Below are 16858 nucleotides of genomic sequence, written 5' to 3' on the forward strand. Positions count from 1 at the left end.
GCTACAGATAACAATTAAGGTATCACGTTTCATTACTGTCTGCATTTTGTAGCGACACGAACAAAACGTCACTTGCAAGCAACAGAAAGTTAACTTTTTCAGATGGCCGCACGCGGTTTGAGGCGAGTCTTTAATGAAGGGGGTCTCAAATGTTTTAAGGGTGTTTCTCATAAATAAAAAAGTGATATATAAATACAACCCTGACTGATATCAGTATGCTTTTAATGATCTATAAAAATCAAATTTGAGTTTGTGCTTAAAGTCATCCTTGAAAATATTGCATAAAATTGAAAGTTTCAATCAAGCTTCTACTGCTGTTAATGGCATCCCTGATGGAATAATAGCATGTTATGCAGAATACACGTTATTGATTTAGTGTACCTAATGTATTCAGTCTTAAAGTGCAGAAAATATTCCATCCTAATATAGCACCCTGGGAAAGCAGTCTCCTACCCTGTTAAACTCATTAAACACATGAAATGCAGATCATCCAATCCCGTGTTCCGGTAGAATAGGTCTGTGACTGTAACACCATCTACCGTGTTTACTGGGTTAAAGTGATAATTCACTGAAAAAATCATGAACCATCATATTTCGTCTAAAGAAAGGAACAGAGAAAAGTGAAATTTGAATTGTCACCTATATGTAAGAAACATTGTCCTTAACCCCTTTATCAATTTATAGAAAAATATCAGAAATTTGATCATTTTATTAAGATACAGCTCAGTTTTGTGTGAATTTGTCATACATTGGTTTTTGACATTTGAAGATATTCAAATTTGTTTGTGGTTCCTTCATTTCGTGAAATCATTTCTTAACTCTGAATATGTTCGAAACTCTTCAGCGAAACTATGAGAGACTGACATAGTTTGTCCAAACTAATTATAGAAATTTCCTGAATGGGACTATGAGGTTGTAATTGTAAAGTTTCAATCATAATCATAATTGCAGCATACTGGGCATGAACAGAAAATGTTTACTCCCCTCTCCCCTCCAAATGTACAGCAAAAATGTTTGTATGTAAAACTGTATGATCGCCACAAACACAACATTCAGCCATCCTCTATTTGTTAGAGTTAATAAACCATCCGCAAGTTTTACACTGCATAGCATATTTTATTCTCCTTCCATTGACTCATATCTAAATAAGTGGAACAGTTTGCCTGAGAAAGTTGTACTTGCAAGTAGTGTCAATGGGTTTAAGAATGCTTTGGACAAGCACTTTAAGCATTGTAATCTGGTCTGAGTGTTTGTGTCTTCAGTTTTTATTTCTCTCTCATATAGGGTCCTTGATGTCCCTCCTGATCCTTTTTTTCTACTAAACTAAACTACATATATAGCAGAGTCTAGCTACAACATGCAACATTAAATATGTCTTCCTTCATCATCCAGAGAAATAAAGGCTATTCAAACAGATGGAGAGGAATAACTAGAGAATTATATCAAGTCCTGTGAAGTGTAATAAATATCCTGTGAATCCGATGAATATTTTATGGACATTGATACACAGCTTTCAACATTTGAACATTTCAACTGAATTATTAACAGCAGGGACATTTAACTGACATTTTGAACCATTCAGTTTCTTACAAAACACTCAGCATGTGCACAAAGCTTTGCTCTATCTTTTGCTGGTTCATATCTAGAAATTAGATCATCTCTGTAATAAATAAGAAAATATTACTAAATTTGTCATTGTTTAGTGATTGTGCGTTTAATGCTGGGTTCTTATTAATTTGAAGAAATTACCAGCAGGGGGGATAAACTCAGATGTAGAAAAAAAAAGTACAGGAGACAACAAGAATCCAGGTTACCCACAGCTTGTTCTTCAACTACAATCAAATTTATTATTAAACACTTCTTTCGTACAAGACAACGAAACGTTTTGCATATTAATATTTACAGAATAAAGTGATAGATACCATATCATGATCGACTACAAACCGTGGAGTTTTCAATCTAGAATTATGGATGTAAAAGCTGTACAAAAACAAGGCACTTTGCATCAGCATGCCTCACTTACATGTCTCCACTCAAAGTATGCACTCTTAACTACCAGAATAGCAAGTTCTACACTCTCTACATCTTCCATGTTAACTTAAGGTAACCACAAATTAAATGTTAAAAAAAAAAAATGCTCATGTTTGCAAAGTTGCCAAAGACACACCAGAAGTCTGGGATTTATATATGAACACACATCAGCTTCTGTTCTTTAATTAATTTTTTTTGGGGGGGGGGGGGTGGAAGGAAGGGGTGAAAAAACTCCCATATACAAATGACACTGGTTTCATATATCTTACCTTAAGTATTAAATTTGTCTTGAAGAAATATGCTCGTAAATTTTGTGCTTTTACTTGGCCCTATAGGAATTAATAATACAGAACAATACAATCACACCTAATTTTTCTTTCTCACAATTTTCTTTGCTTTTTCTAATAAGTTGTTAAAGTCCTATCACTAGAATATTCAATTTATTGCCGATGCCATGCATGTATACATGCCTGTGACTGAATGAACACCTACATACGTTTTGTAAGGGTTGTCGTCTGGTATTCGTCCTTCTTGGTAATTAAAATTAGGTGAATTCCATCCAAATCTACTATTTTCAAGTACACAGTTCACTGTTCATTAAAACCACAACATCTGTCGTTGACATTTATGTCATTGTATCTGTTTTCATCTCTAGCCAAGGTTATCCGTTTCGTTCATTTGAAAATTATCAACTCCCCGATCAGATTTATCACTGCATGAATAGAACTGGAAATTGGATGTGAAGTAGGAAACACCTCTCACATAAAGCTAAAAATGTAGAGCTAAAATCTAGGTCAATTCCATCTGCACAAGGAAACCATTATTACGTTAAAATCCTGTGGAGGTGAATGCCGGTTGTGTAATATGAGACGTTCATCGGATGTCACAAACCTTCAAGAAACCAGAGGGGTTTGGAACTTGAGATGTTTCACGGTAAGCCACCGCATAAGGTAGAACCTACCATGGGCTGAAAATGGTCACATTTGGTCAAACTTTTACATTTCAATTCACTGTGACTTTCCATTAAAGTTACAGGTTGAGTTTGTGTATTACACTTAATGACTTCTAATTGATTTTTTACCTTCAATTATCGAATCCTGTCGCTTTACTTAATTTGCCCTTTCACACTGTTGTTTCACTGCGCCATGAGCATCGTTTTGAGGGATATCAACTCATTACAAATGTTCATCCTTACTATTATTAAGAAAAATGTTTGTCATAAATAATTGCAAAGGGAAGAAATCAGAAACTACAGAAAGCCGATGTCAATGAGACGAGATATGAATAGTCACACCAATTCTGGCGTTAAACTGGCAGAGTCTACAAAAATAACAGAAAATAACCTACAAAAATAAAGGGACCCCCGGCCCATCTTCTAGCCCCTAATCAATGAGTGCAAAGACCTCTAACATATGGTAATTAACAATGTGACATCACAATCAATTCCAAAGTACTCAATTATTTACAAGCAATAACAATCTAACTCACAGATCTTCAAATGACAATTTAAAAACAACTTGCATACAGATTAATATGTTTCAGCTTCCATAACACTTAGACATGCAACCTTTATAATTTTTTTTTTTTACAAAAACCAAAACAATTTCATCCATTGTCCCCCTCCCTAGAGGGAAAACAGGCTAAATAGTAAACAATTATCTACATACAGCTAGTGTTCGGCTTATCTTAACAATAATAATAATAAATAATAATGATAATAGTTGGTCGGTATGTGAGATCCTGACTAATACGGTAACTGTATTAAAAACAATCCATTTTAACTGCAATTTGGTAAAATAACCAACTTTTTCCCTGGAAGAATATTGCTTATAATGGATATAATATTTGTTCTATTATTTCCCAAGAGGTTGACAGAGACTGTGACTGCACTTTTTGCCTACGTCATTCTAGTCCTTCTAATACATTACATCAAACATTAGTTCACGGCTCATTGGGTGTGTTGATGGGGTGTGCGCTGGACTCTCACAGCAGTTTCAGCGACATGGCATATATGCCCTATGGACATTTCTTACATGGCCATGATAAACCGTGATAAACTAAGTGGCTTCTAGCTTATAATAAATGGTTGCTAGTCCTCCAGTGAACTCATTTTCTTTTGCAAGGATGTACAGTTTAATCAGGAAATGCACTATACCACACTTGGTATGATTAGAACAAATATTTTGTTAACACCTCTGACAGTTATTAAAGATTTGAATTATTACTGAAATTTCATCTTTCTAACAGTCCCAAACAACACTATAGAATTACAAACACCTGTAACCTGGAGAAGATTGATGATCCAAAATAGGTTAAATTTTGACTAGTACAACTGATGTTGTCAAATATAAAATCTAAACCAAGTACCCATAATCCTCATTCTGGTAAAAATTGTGTTTCTCATACAGCGGTCTCAGCACTAACCTTACCCAGAGTGTGAGAGGACATACAAATATAAGAGGGCTTCAGCAATCATGAAGTGAAAATGTGTCTATTTTATCTTCTACATGAGAGCAGCAGCTCAGATAGAGAGAAACACTGTATCTTTCAATAGAGCTTTAAATATTTCAACTACTCCTTCTGTCTCAAGCTGCAGAGGGTGACATCTTTAATATTGCTATGATTTAGGGCAAATAATACCTACAGTGTATGACATATAACCATGGCCACCTGGCATAAGGCAATGTTAATTTAGTGTCCAAATTTTGTGTAGCAGTTTAAGGAGGCTCTGAAGACTACTATACATCTGTGGACTTTCACAACGATCTGACCAGTTTGCAGTGCATTTTGCAATACTGGATAAATCGTTCCCTGTGCAATCTAAGTCTACATGGCATTAGTGCTTGTATTAAACAAAACTGACCCAATGATGGATATAATATCATACACAAAATGCAGAAGTGGCTTTTATGCATTTTGTCATTAAAGAACAACCCCTCCCCCCCCAAAAAAAAAAGATATGGTGGCATGTAGTACCCTGAAAACCCAACTTACCACAGAGTTTCACAATCTCTAATATTTTTACATATTAATTTATCTTGGAGCTGATAGTGTTTTTGCAATAGTTCAGTTGACTTCGGTGAGAGCTTGATCAATTCGCTGACGTTTGCTCTTATTATCCTTCTTGCCTGTTCCTTTGCCGCTGCGAGAGCTCCCGACAGATGCGAGTGGAGCGTGAGACTCCTTCTGGGCGTAACGGGTCACGGTGGACACCCCGTCCACAAACTTGGTCTTGAACAGGACGTTGGCATTGTTGAACATGCCATCCTTCAGGGAAACCACAATGAACTAAACGAAGAGAAATGAACAGAGATGGTGGTGAGTAGCAGTTCCATATAGAAGGTGATCAAAGGATACATGTTTTTCTTCATGTTTGAGAGAAAAATGAAGAAAACACCTCGCAAAAGGAAAACTTGGTAATAAGAGCAATATTTCTCCTTCATTTAAGTAACCAGTCTTCTCAATTTCAGAGTGTCAAACTAAGAAGATTCAAGAGGTTGCGGAGTATGCAAGGACCAGAACGGTCATAGCATTCTCTTTTTGGTTTAGTCTCATCTCAGTGTCTTTTAACTTTGACAGTTGGCTTGTGTTATTGGCATAATTCAAAATTATCCAAAGCATTGACAACTGTCATAGTTCATAGTGACCAAACAATATAATCTCATCGTTACAACATCTTTTTCTAAAACTAGAAGGGAAGTACCATGTTTGATGGAAAAATAAATATCTCGAGTAAGAACTTGGGTCGTTAGCCGTGTTGCAAAGTATTATGACATTTTCTCAAACATGGAGAATAAGGTTAGAAATATACATTACTTAATTTACTTTAATAGTAATAAATGTTAATACAGGCCACCACTTTGTTTTGTACCCCCTCCTAAACAATTCTGTTACCAAACTGGTTAAAAATTCCACACAACACAACTGTTTGAAGAGTTTTTTTATCTTCATTTTTGCTGTAATATGAATCTGTCCGCATCTCAAAGAAGACCACAGAATGAAAATACCACAGAACAAAAGGAAAACTGAGAAGAAAAAATAGTCAAGCAAAATATCATCTAACCAATTTAAGAAAATTATAAAAATGAAAGAAAGATAGAAAAAGAAAGCTCTGAAGCAGCCTTCGGGGAAAACTTTGTAAAACTGGCACTCGAGATGTTTATTGACCTCGTTTATTTCACGGACAGATTCATCAATTTGAACTGAATAATACACAAGGTCTATTTATGGCAGGCCGTGTTATTGGATCAATGCATTCATTACGCATCAACTGACTCCCCAAAGTGGTTTTAAGGAAGGAAGCTTCAAGCAGGTCGCACAAATGTGCGACCAGGAACAACCGTGGATGCACTAACAAACAAACTGGGGGGGGGGGGGAACGTTCTAGTCACGTGGGTCGGGACGGATAGTTTGTGGTGCAGATGTTCTAATTATCATGTCATTTGCATTATTTACCCACAGTCTGTTTACTCCACAAAGCGGGAGCTGTTTTGATGTTTTTTTTTGCTGTGATGAGCAGAATTTTATTGTCAGTTTGGAATACTAGATCTAGATCTTTATCCATGCATTTCTTTGTGAGAGATTTTCAGGTTTGGAGGATGGTGGCATTACAAAACAACAGTTTGATGACAAACACAAATGTATTTAATCTTATAGTGGAACATTAATATGAGCTCTGAACTGCTCTTGGGGGTATTTTCTTACTTAATTTAAGTAAGTCAGTCTGGTAAGAACACTAAATAAGTAATTTGATATTGCAGTTCATCTATGGGATACTGGATTTCTTTTTTCAAAATGGAGAATGAATAACTGTCCCACTTAAAAAGGTGGGGTGGGGATAGTGCCTGAAATGTGCTTACTTTTGGTCTTCATGGCACTGTATTAACTTAAAGGTCAATGATGAAGACATAAAAAAATGTTGACCACAAAATCAATCACAACCCCTTTGCCTCTCTCTGCCCCACCCCAAAAAATTGCCTCTTCCAATTACTAAAGATGAGTGTTTGGAGAAGCTTGAAATAATTCTTCCTTTCTTAACTTCTTGGACCTCATCCCTAGTGATGAATGCATTTCTTCATATGACAACCTTAATCATCATCCGTTAAGATTGGAAGTAAGGGAAGACAGTGATGACACACCAAGCAATTCTCCAAAACAACTATTTCTATCATCAAACAATTTATAAGACAGAAAACATGAATCCAAATCACCGAGACACAGATGATAATACCTATCCAATGCTGGTAACGTGGGAACTTTGTCCTTGGCTTCGGAATGACCGATAAGATCCTGTTTTCTTGTGACTCATCTTCTAGCTCTATTAGATATATACACACACAAGTAATTTACTGTCAAGACCATCGCATCCGGATGATATTGCCACATCCCCCCCCCCCCCCCCCCGAATCTGCAGAGTATCATCTTAATTAAGTAAATTGACAATTCCCACGGCAACTCTTTCATTACGAAAGTAGACGACAACAAGAAATGTGTACCCAAGATTTTTGCATAGCGTTACATACAGTGTGAAGTGTTTGATACAAAATATATGTGTTAAAGAAGATGACAGAAATATAGTAGTGTGGCTTTATAATGTGGGTGTTGTTTTTTTTATTCTTTGACAGAATTGTTAATAATTTATTTCTTTAAATGAAATTGAAAGACTTTATTATTGGATATTTACGATTTTTTGTTTACATTTTCCATGAAGAAATATATAAGCCATTACAACATATGAAAATTTGCACAGTGAGCGATTGGTACAACATAGCAAAGTGTGATACAAATATGGCCAAAGCTACCACACGTCATTTTATGATAAATATCAAATCATAAAGCTGTCTATAGCTGTTTTGCAAGTTTGTAAATGCTAAATTTAATTTATAGTCCTTGATGGGAATCTTCAAAGTTTGGTTTCAATTTGGCAACTTCAACTTTGGTTTCAAAGTTGCAAAAGTGGCAATGCAGCTCGCATCTATTGAAAAATACCCTCGAGTAATCGAGGATATAAAAATGAAAAGGGATTAACTTGACATAAATATTCATGAACGGTAACAATATTATATTTGATAGAGAAGAAAGATAACAATATCTTTTTGTTCTGAAAGAGAGACTTGACTGTCTCTTATAGTAAAGAAGATGTGATACTTGCTCCATCCTGCCTGCTTTAGGATTTGTTAACAAATAAGACCAAGAAGAGGCCAATAAAACTTCTGAATATCCAGAAAAGATTTGTGCTCTTCACTAATACTGTATCTATATACTCAAGGAACAGTGTTAGTGTTCAACATTTTTTGTAGCTCATTTTTGGAGGCAGTTAAGACTTTTTTCTTAATATAAACATGTTAAGGTTCCTTTGTACAAATCCCTGCTATACACTATAGAAATTAAACATTATATATAACATTATATCATAATATATCTTTTATTTAATATTATATATAATATAATATATAATTTATTATATTATAACATAAATACTATATGTAATAATATAATATATAGTACAATATATAATATTTTATAGTATATTATATATAATATAAAATATTATATATAATGTTATATATCATATATATATTGTATATAAGAAATATAACATTAACTGCTATACATTACAGATTTACAGAATAGAAATTTCGAATAGCATTTTCCAACACTAGACTGGATTCATTATTCCCCCGTGTCCTGATAAATCTGGTAAGATGACAAATACACCAAAGCTCTGTGCCTATTGTGTGACAACAAATGACAACCATGCCAAGAAAATAAAACAAAAGACTGAATGGATAAAAAATGCAGTACTTAGAAGTCTTAGAGCAATTAATTAATTTGACATTAGCCAAGATAAGAATATTCTTTGTTTGTTTTATACAAACAAGAAGACAATTATAATATTTCTTGAATCAGTTTGTTGACATTTTATGAATAGAGTGGAGGCAATTAGACAATGCGAGTACTATGGTTGCCTAGCAACCAGAAATTCACAACCCTAAAATATTTTGTTTCCTCAAGGTTTTCTTTAATTTAACTATTATATATGACATTGCAAAACTCAGCAGGTGGACTGAATTCTCTTTCAAGATTTATTTTAAGGTTTTAGATTAATTTTAACCGGAAATTAATGCATCTGTTTGTTTGGTTATATATACTGATGAGAACTCAAATGGTGATGTGATATGAGATTAACTGGGTGAGAGTATGTATTTATTGTGATATACTGAAACTGTTCTCCTGTACCATATGTTACAATGTGTTAAAACACTGGCTACAATTTGTGAGAATGTTGGTTGATTTTGGATCTTGTTGATTAAAGAGTGACGTTTTCAACATGCGGATCCTAGTTAATAACAGCTTCTAGTTATAAATCACTGCTGTTTGGAGTTCTGTGATATGAACTGTGTTGTAAAGACGTGTGCACTGACAGTTTGCCAAAACGACTGTGAAATCCATTCCACGCCATCGTGGTACATGAAAATAACAGGACAGAACCTGCATGAAGTTAGATTACACAGGGCAACATTGATTACAAAGTGGGGGGTGTACAGGGCAAAGAATTTGATTTTTCTGACTTCACACACGAAATGGGGTACTAAAATGAAGACATAAACTGATGACAATGTAAATTGATCACATGATCAAATCATCATGAAATGAAATATCTGCTGGCTTTAGTAATCACTTTATATTTGGAAGGGTTATTTAGAAACCAAACAATCAAAAGGAAGCCATAGAATAATTTGGTGTACAAATTTTGCATGGCAGTTTTGAAGGCTCTGAGCTTTGTCTCCTATAAGGTACTATGGTTTCTGTGTACAAAACATTACTATGCATCTTTGAATAGCAATTTTACCATTTTGTAGGGCATTTTGTGATGCGAAACCGGATAAATTATCCCCTGGAAGCCCAACAAATATTCTTCGGTTAGTTTACAACCCACATCTCAATATCTCCCTCCTGACTCTTAGATCATGCACATGGTGATTTGCAGTGATATTTAACTGGCAGACAATAGAACTGTGTATCAGGAAGAAAATTACTGCTAGTGTTAAAAATGCAATCTCAATGACTTGCACCAACTGCTTCCCGGATAAATCCATAATGTTTTCCAGAAAATGCAACTGGGACGGTAGTTTGGGATGTCATCAGGGAAAATTTTTATCAAACGTGTGTTTGATTTTTAGCGTCAGTCTCTGAAAGTTTTCTCTTGAGATGTCACCTTGAGATTCACAGAACAACAGCGATGAAAGAAGCGACTAATCAGAATACATCACATTTCCTGTTTCCAGCTCAGTTGCCACGATGTTGTATCTGATTCTGCTTGTGCCATATACATTCATTAATTTCATCTTTGTGACACAACCTACTTTTCAGGGAATGGTTTTGATCAATTTATGCGGAAAACTGTTCAGCAAACATTGTTTACATAATAAAGCTGTGCCACATGATTAGCACTATCATCGCTGGAGTTTATTTTGGTTTCAACCCTTTCTGAGAAAAATGTCATAAGGTACAAACAAGGGTAACGCAAATAGCTTCTTGAAACACATCGATTCTTTTGGCTTCGGGGGTATGGCTGGCTTGAATTTGGAAGATAATTGTAACCATTTGTGGCAGAATTGAGATGACGACAGTTGTTATCTTTAACCGACGACAGATTTTCTTAAATCGGTTTACAGAAAGTATGCAGCCTGAAACGGGTTTAAAATCGGTTAAAGTGCTGATTTCAATCGTTTCCCAAAACAGCAAACATATCAGACCAGGCCTCAAAATTGGGGCAATTAACTGGATAAATGCCAGTGGATATAGCCAAAACCCCCCCCCCCAACCCCCAAGAAAAAAACACCCGGTAACTTTCAGCCAGAAAACATTTACATCTTCAGCACTTGGTTTGTTGGTTATCAATCGTCAGTCAAATTATTGCATGAGCCTGATTTGCGTACCTAATATAAGCCCTGTGTTACTGCTTATCATAAGCAAAAATTATTGCCCTGCTCTCAATGGCCTGTACGGTAACTGACATGTGTGGTGTAATTTAGGATAATGCCAGTGGGAACAACTCGATTGTAGCGAATGGAATATTTTAACAAATGGAATTTTTATGGCAACTAGCCAAAATCGTGAAATTCTAGTGAGAACAGGATTGACATTTTTTTTCCATCAAGCCTAAAGGAGTGTAAGAGGATATTAAGCAGGTTTGCTGTGAATTGGCTGATTCAAGTTATAAGAAAATAAGTGATCCACTGCTAATGGGATATTACAAGCTTCCTTACTACTTGTAGCAATGTCAACAATGTAGTACATGAAGTCAAACAAGTTTCTACTGTTCTTATCAATAGATATAAAAGAATAATTTTCCAACCAGAGTAATCTACAGGATGTAGGGGTGACCAAACTTTAGACTAGATCTCTAGAATAAATCAAATCTTTTTAATATTGAAGACCATTTCTGATGCAAGCATCAAAGATAAGATTTACCGGGGCGTGTAATCTTAAAATGGTGGAATTCAGTCCATGAAAAGAGTTTACCATATTTTCTGTTGGTTGTGATGGAAGAGATATTCCTAGGGAAACTCTACGGCGGCAATAAAAGCAATTCAACATTGAATGTGATGGAATCACAGAAAGGGGGTTCACAACAAACAAAACTCCTGCTCTCTCCCTCTCTCTCTCTAACCTACGGCATCGAGGTTAACGATGATTGGACATTTTGCTGTACCTGTGATTATCATGGCTATATGTACACAGATACACACGATTCTCACTTACCTGGGAGTGTTTGAAGTGGGTGCGCAGCATCATACCGATATTCTGGGTATGAGAGAGATCCAGGGCAGCGTCTACCTCATCCAGGATATACAGAGGAGCAGGTTTGAAGAGAAGCAGCGACAAGATGAGGGACAGGGCTACCAGCGACCTGTTATTAACAGAAAGTAACAATCATCAGGATAATATATAATAAATAATACAAAAAAAAACAAAATTACATGTATACTTGAGGCAAATGCCATAGTGTCCACCACTCAGGTTCAAAAGACATGACAGTAAAAACTGAGCTGATGGATAAAACAGCGACACATGATTTGACGAAGGACTGCAATGTCAGTATTAATGAACTAGTTTTGAGATATTTGAATTGCAGCAGTGTTAGACGACCTCTATGACGTAACTGATACGACCATTGCTTTATTATATTTAAAAGTTGAGTGTTAGCTCAGTGTTAGCTCAGTGGTTAACTCCGGTGCCTTTTAATCATAAGGTCCCGAGTTCCAGTCACTCCAAGATTAATGTATGTCGTCCAGTTACTGAGTTGTTGATGATTCATAATCATGGACGTTAAATATGAATCTAAGAGACTGACTTCGGTCAGCTTGCGGCTTTGATAAACCAATGAGGCTTCTTTGTGAGTTCCTGCTTGCAGGAGGATCTAAAATACATACATACATACATACAAAACCAAGAAACATTGGCCTGACCTGCGTGGAGTTTTTGTCTTGTGTGTACTGCACGACAAAACCACATGAATATTTAGTTCTTTAATCTTGCAGAGGATAGAGTGAGCATTCCCTGCCTCTGTTTGTTCTCTCATCGTGGAGTCAATTCTCCATCTTGAGTAATAATTAACTTACCTTTGTCCTCCACTGAGTTCATTCAGGCTTTCCTTCCAGGTATCACCGAATGCTACCCTGACAGTAAGTCCATCAAGGACGGTCAGACCCTCTGGTGGTTCCAGCTTAGCATTGGTCCCTGGTAGTAACGTGGAGAAGATTGAACCAAAATCCTGTAGGCAGAAAATGGAGGAAGTTTTTTAGCATTCATATATTATAGCATTCATACATATTTTATACATTATAGCATTCATACTTACATTAATTATAGTATTAATATATTATAGCATTCATACATATTACATATTATAGCAATCATACATATCATAGCATTCATACATGGTACATCATCCCGAAAGAAAGACAGTATTTTCCAGGACAAAGATAAAATTCATCAATATTTGATATTTGTTCATGCTATCGCACAGGTTTTCTTGCAAGTCCTTTAAATGTATGCAGCATTCTGATTGACCCACAAAGCAATACGCAGTGTCAGGACAGCACAAGTTCACCCGAAATGCCTAAGGTCAGATTTCAAAAGTAGCAATTGGTAGGGTCACAGTTCCAATAAGGGCAAAGTGATCCCCCCCCCCCCAACATTCCACCCCATCAATATCAGGGCTACCAACTCATCGATTATAATGCTTATAAAAACTACCTGTATGTAAAACACTGTCTTGTAGTCAGTCTGTACAAGTTCATATTCTAGCATAGTTGCTCCTCATGGACTTGATTTGTATTGTTGGGGGGAAGTACTCATGCTGTGTGGTACTCATGCTACAAGTCAGATGTACATTGATATGAACTGATATTGATAGAGACCAGTGCTCACCTTATTCACTTGTTGCCAAGCTTTTCTCAATGCTTCGTTTTTCTTTTCATCCAGTTCTTTAATGGTGGCCATAATCAGAGACTTGTCTTTTGCTACTATCTGCTTCTTCTTGATGAGATCATTGTACTATTCAAGAAAAAAAAAGAAAAAATAGGAAAAAAAGAAAACGTGAACAAAAAAAAAGGGGATCCGAGTTATAAATTGCCTTTACGGAAAAACTGACATAACACTCATTTGAATTTAACACACAAATAATGAACATGGATGAAACTGTCGTAAACATAAACTCATGTGATGTTAATACACAAATGATAACAATGGAAATGTAGGAAATAAACAACAAATATACCTGATTTTACTGTTTTCAATCTCTAAAGATAAACAAATTTGGACCATTAGAATTTTAATGACCTTGCCTGGTTGCCACAAAGGTCACCTCTATCCTTATATACAGTTCAGGGTGCAGAAGTATAAATAGACTTCCATTACTCAGAATGGAGTGTGAATAAATTAGTCATGTGTTCAGATTGTCTGGGGGGGGGGGTTCTCATGAATATTCACGATGTTAATAGCACATCACATATCAACTCCCAGGTTAGGAAACTTGAAGTTTCCTTAAATGTTGAGATGACTAGAAAAGCAGACCAGTATTTTCACTTTCATATTTTCACTTACACAGGAATGAGCCTGGGGTAAAAAAAAAAGCACAGAATTTTGCAAAACTTGTGGTATATGCTCCAGTTGCATATGCTACAGTGTGTTAGGATGATAGTTTTTGTCCCTGAGGTACAAAAGAAATCACGGATATTGCGCGAATTCGCGGAAAAAGCTCATGCCTGCTTACAGAGATGAATCTACTGGTCAAAATTAACTGTTTGAATGGTGAGTGATATCATGGAAACTCAACTAAAAATGTCTTCTTTAAAACCTGCAAATCCTTTGTCTGTTGAGGAAAAGGCTTCCAACACACTTGCCTTTTCTCAGTAACTGTCAAACACAGCGACCACATGACCATCACTTTAATCTAAACAGGAAGAGTTTAGTATAAACAACTTAAAACAAATATACAATTTCACCATTTTCCCTTATTGTTTATTTATATCCCTTTTAAAAGCTCTGATGAAACAATAAAATGTATCAAATAATCATTTTTGTGTGTGGTGCTATAAAATCCTACCATTTTTACTTTAAAATAATTTTTTTGGAGCCAGACTGCACGGCTGATTGATAGAACTTTCAATTTCACGTATTCATTAATTAAAGGAAAGTGCATTCTGGTTATCAAAGTGTTTCTTGTTTCCCTTCTTTTCAATTGAGACTTGATACTATAAACCTATCCCTCATGATCGTTTACTGACTTGATACTATAAACCTATCCCTCATGATCGTTTACTGACTGTATATTTTTGCATCAATAAAATTCTTCATAGAAAGAAAAGTTTCCTTCTTACTTATTAACTTAAAGGAACATTCCATGAAGGCACAGCTTCCCATATTTAATGTTGCGGCTGAACAAACAGTAGGTAGAGTAATATAGTTTTAGGACTCATTCAGCAAAAAATACAAAATTTTTCAAAATGTCAAAGATCTAAATCAGAAGACATTATAGTCTAACTCATCCATAACCATATTTCTAACCTCCGTTGTCATTATAAGCAATCTCTCTCACTCTCTAAAGTCTTAAAAAAATTGCAAGTCTCCTTTAAAGTTCTCCTCATAAGGTAAACAAAATACTCAATAAGGAAGAGGTGGAAGAAAGAGAGAGTTTGTCTAGAAATTTTGACCCCTTTTGAAGCATAACATTCCAAGGCTATAAATAATCACCTTCTATTAGAAAAAAAAAAAAAATGCAAAAGAACCATATATGAATAAGGTCGGCCATGAGGGTTGGAAGCACACTTATAAATTGCTAACATTTTTTACTGCAAGAATAAGAGCATATCTGTTGCAAAATGTTCATACATTTTCAGCATAACACAAGGTCAAAGACAAAACGGGGGTGTTCAGATACCATACAGAGATATCATTGGCTATGTCCATAACTGACTGAAGGTCTAGGCATGTATATGTTACAAAATATTTTGTGCGTGCATAATCCATACGCTTAGTTGAACGTACAATGTAGCTAGTACTGACAATCCATTGCAAAATTTTAACACATGATCAGGCTGCATAACACAACATTGCAAGGCAAACGTGTGTTCATATATCTTTCCACATTAAAGACATTTTCAGTTGGTCCACAACTGATATTTTGTCCCCATTCGTTTTACTTCATTTCACATAAATTTAAATGCAAAAAACTTTGTAAGTTTGCATTTTGTTTCTTTAGATGGTTAAGGAAGGGGGAAGAGGGCAGGGGGTGGGGTGAGACTGAAAGGGTTACTAGCCTGAAGACAGTTATTGACATTTCAAGTGACTTAATGAAATGCTTGCACTACATTCCCATGACCATCAACTAAGCTGTATTGATTTTTGGATGAATGATAATTTTTGATAATTTTTAAATTATTTGTACAATTTTTGCCCATAGTAAAACAAAGATTTTGCTTTGATATCATTTAGTTCCATGAAGACAGAAATAATGACTTTCAGAAAGTAGGGGAAAATTTTACGAAACGGTTTTCAATTATCCATAGCCATTGCTGATTTCCAAGATTATTAATATTTTCCAAAATTGTTTCAATATTAAAGCCAATTTATCATGGCTTTTTCCTGCCCTGGTTAATTGCTCTCTGTTTTCATGGCTGTTCCACAGAAGGATGGAACGGTTCTTAAATGTCAAGTAAAGTCACCGTAGCTCGAGGGAAATGAGTGAAGTGTCTGTGGGAATAGAATAGACCGCCAAGCTGTGACATTTACTCGAAGCAAACAAATATTCACATCCATGCATGATGGTACTTGGTTTGAACTCAACCTTACTTTCATTAGATCAATGTCTACTTGAGGAATTTCAAGACCTCAACTTTGCAATACGAAAATTATCATCTCTACCTGTTTTATGCCTTTTGTTCACATTTTGCAAGTCAAGTCTATAAATATCAAAGTTCCTATCAACGTTTCAAAGGTACGTTTGTAGTTTTCTGACTTTATCCAAAACAACACATAGAATACAGAATCTGTCTAGTATGACTAGCTCCTTACATAAGCACATATTTATGACCAGAGGACAACGTTTGCTGTTAAATTAACAGCAGAACGCCTTAACCAGAAAGAGGCAAGAACGACTCATTTTTTTGTTTCGTGTCAACTATCCGCATAATTTCTCATGGGGAGGATTTTTATCTTGTAACTGAATTGACTGTGCAGGATGGAAAGGCTCTAGTTTTGCTCCTCGATGCTAGAACACAGATACCAGGAGTTACAGTTTAGTGAACGCTCTAACAAA

The 16858-nt window shown here is 35.5% G+C and overlaps 1 protein-coding gene across 1 annotated transcript in view; it reads right to left on the reverse strand.

Annotated features, from left to right (window-relative positions):
• Positions 1 to 1322: 1322 nt before the first annotated feature.
• Positions 1323 to 16858, reverse strand: part of LOC139979740 (structural maintenance of chromosomes protein 2-like) — a 33586-nt gene continuing 18050 nt past the window's right edge. Inside the window, exons 21-24 of the mRNA XM_071990814.1 lie at positions 13471 to 13596; positions 12660 to 12811; positions 11800 to 11947; positions 1323 to 5319 (exon numbers count right to left, since the gene is read on the reverse strand). Coding sequence (XP_071846915.1) covers positions 5098 to 5319; positions 11800 to 11947; positions 12660 to 12811; positions 13471 to 13596 — 648 coding nt within the window. The 3' untranslated portion in view covers positions 1323 to 5097. The remainder of the gene's footprint in view (positions 5320 to 11799; positions 11948 to 12659; positions 12812 to 13470; positions 13597 to 16858) is intronic.

This window comes from Apostichopus japonicus, chromosome 2 (genome assembly GCF_037975245.1).
Source record: "Apostichopus japonicus isolate 1M-3 chromosome 2, ASM3797524v1, whole genome shotgun sequence".
NCBI classification, from domain to species: Eukaryota; Metazoa; Echinodermata; class Holothuroidea; order Aspidochirotida; family Stichopodidae; genus Apostichopus; species Apostichopus japonicus.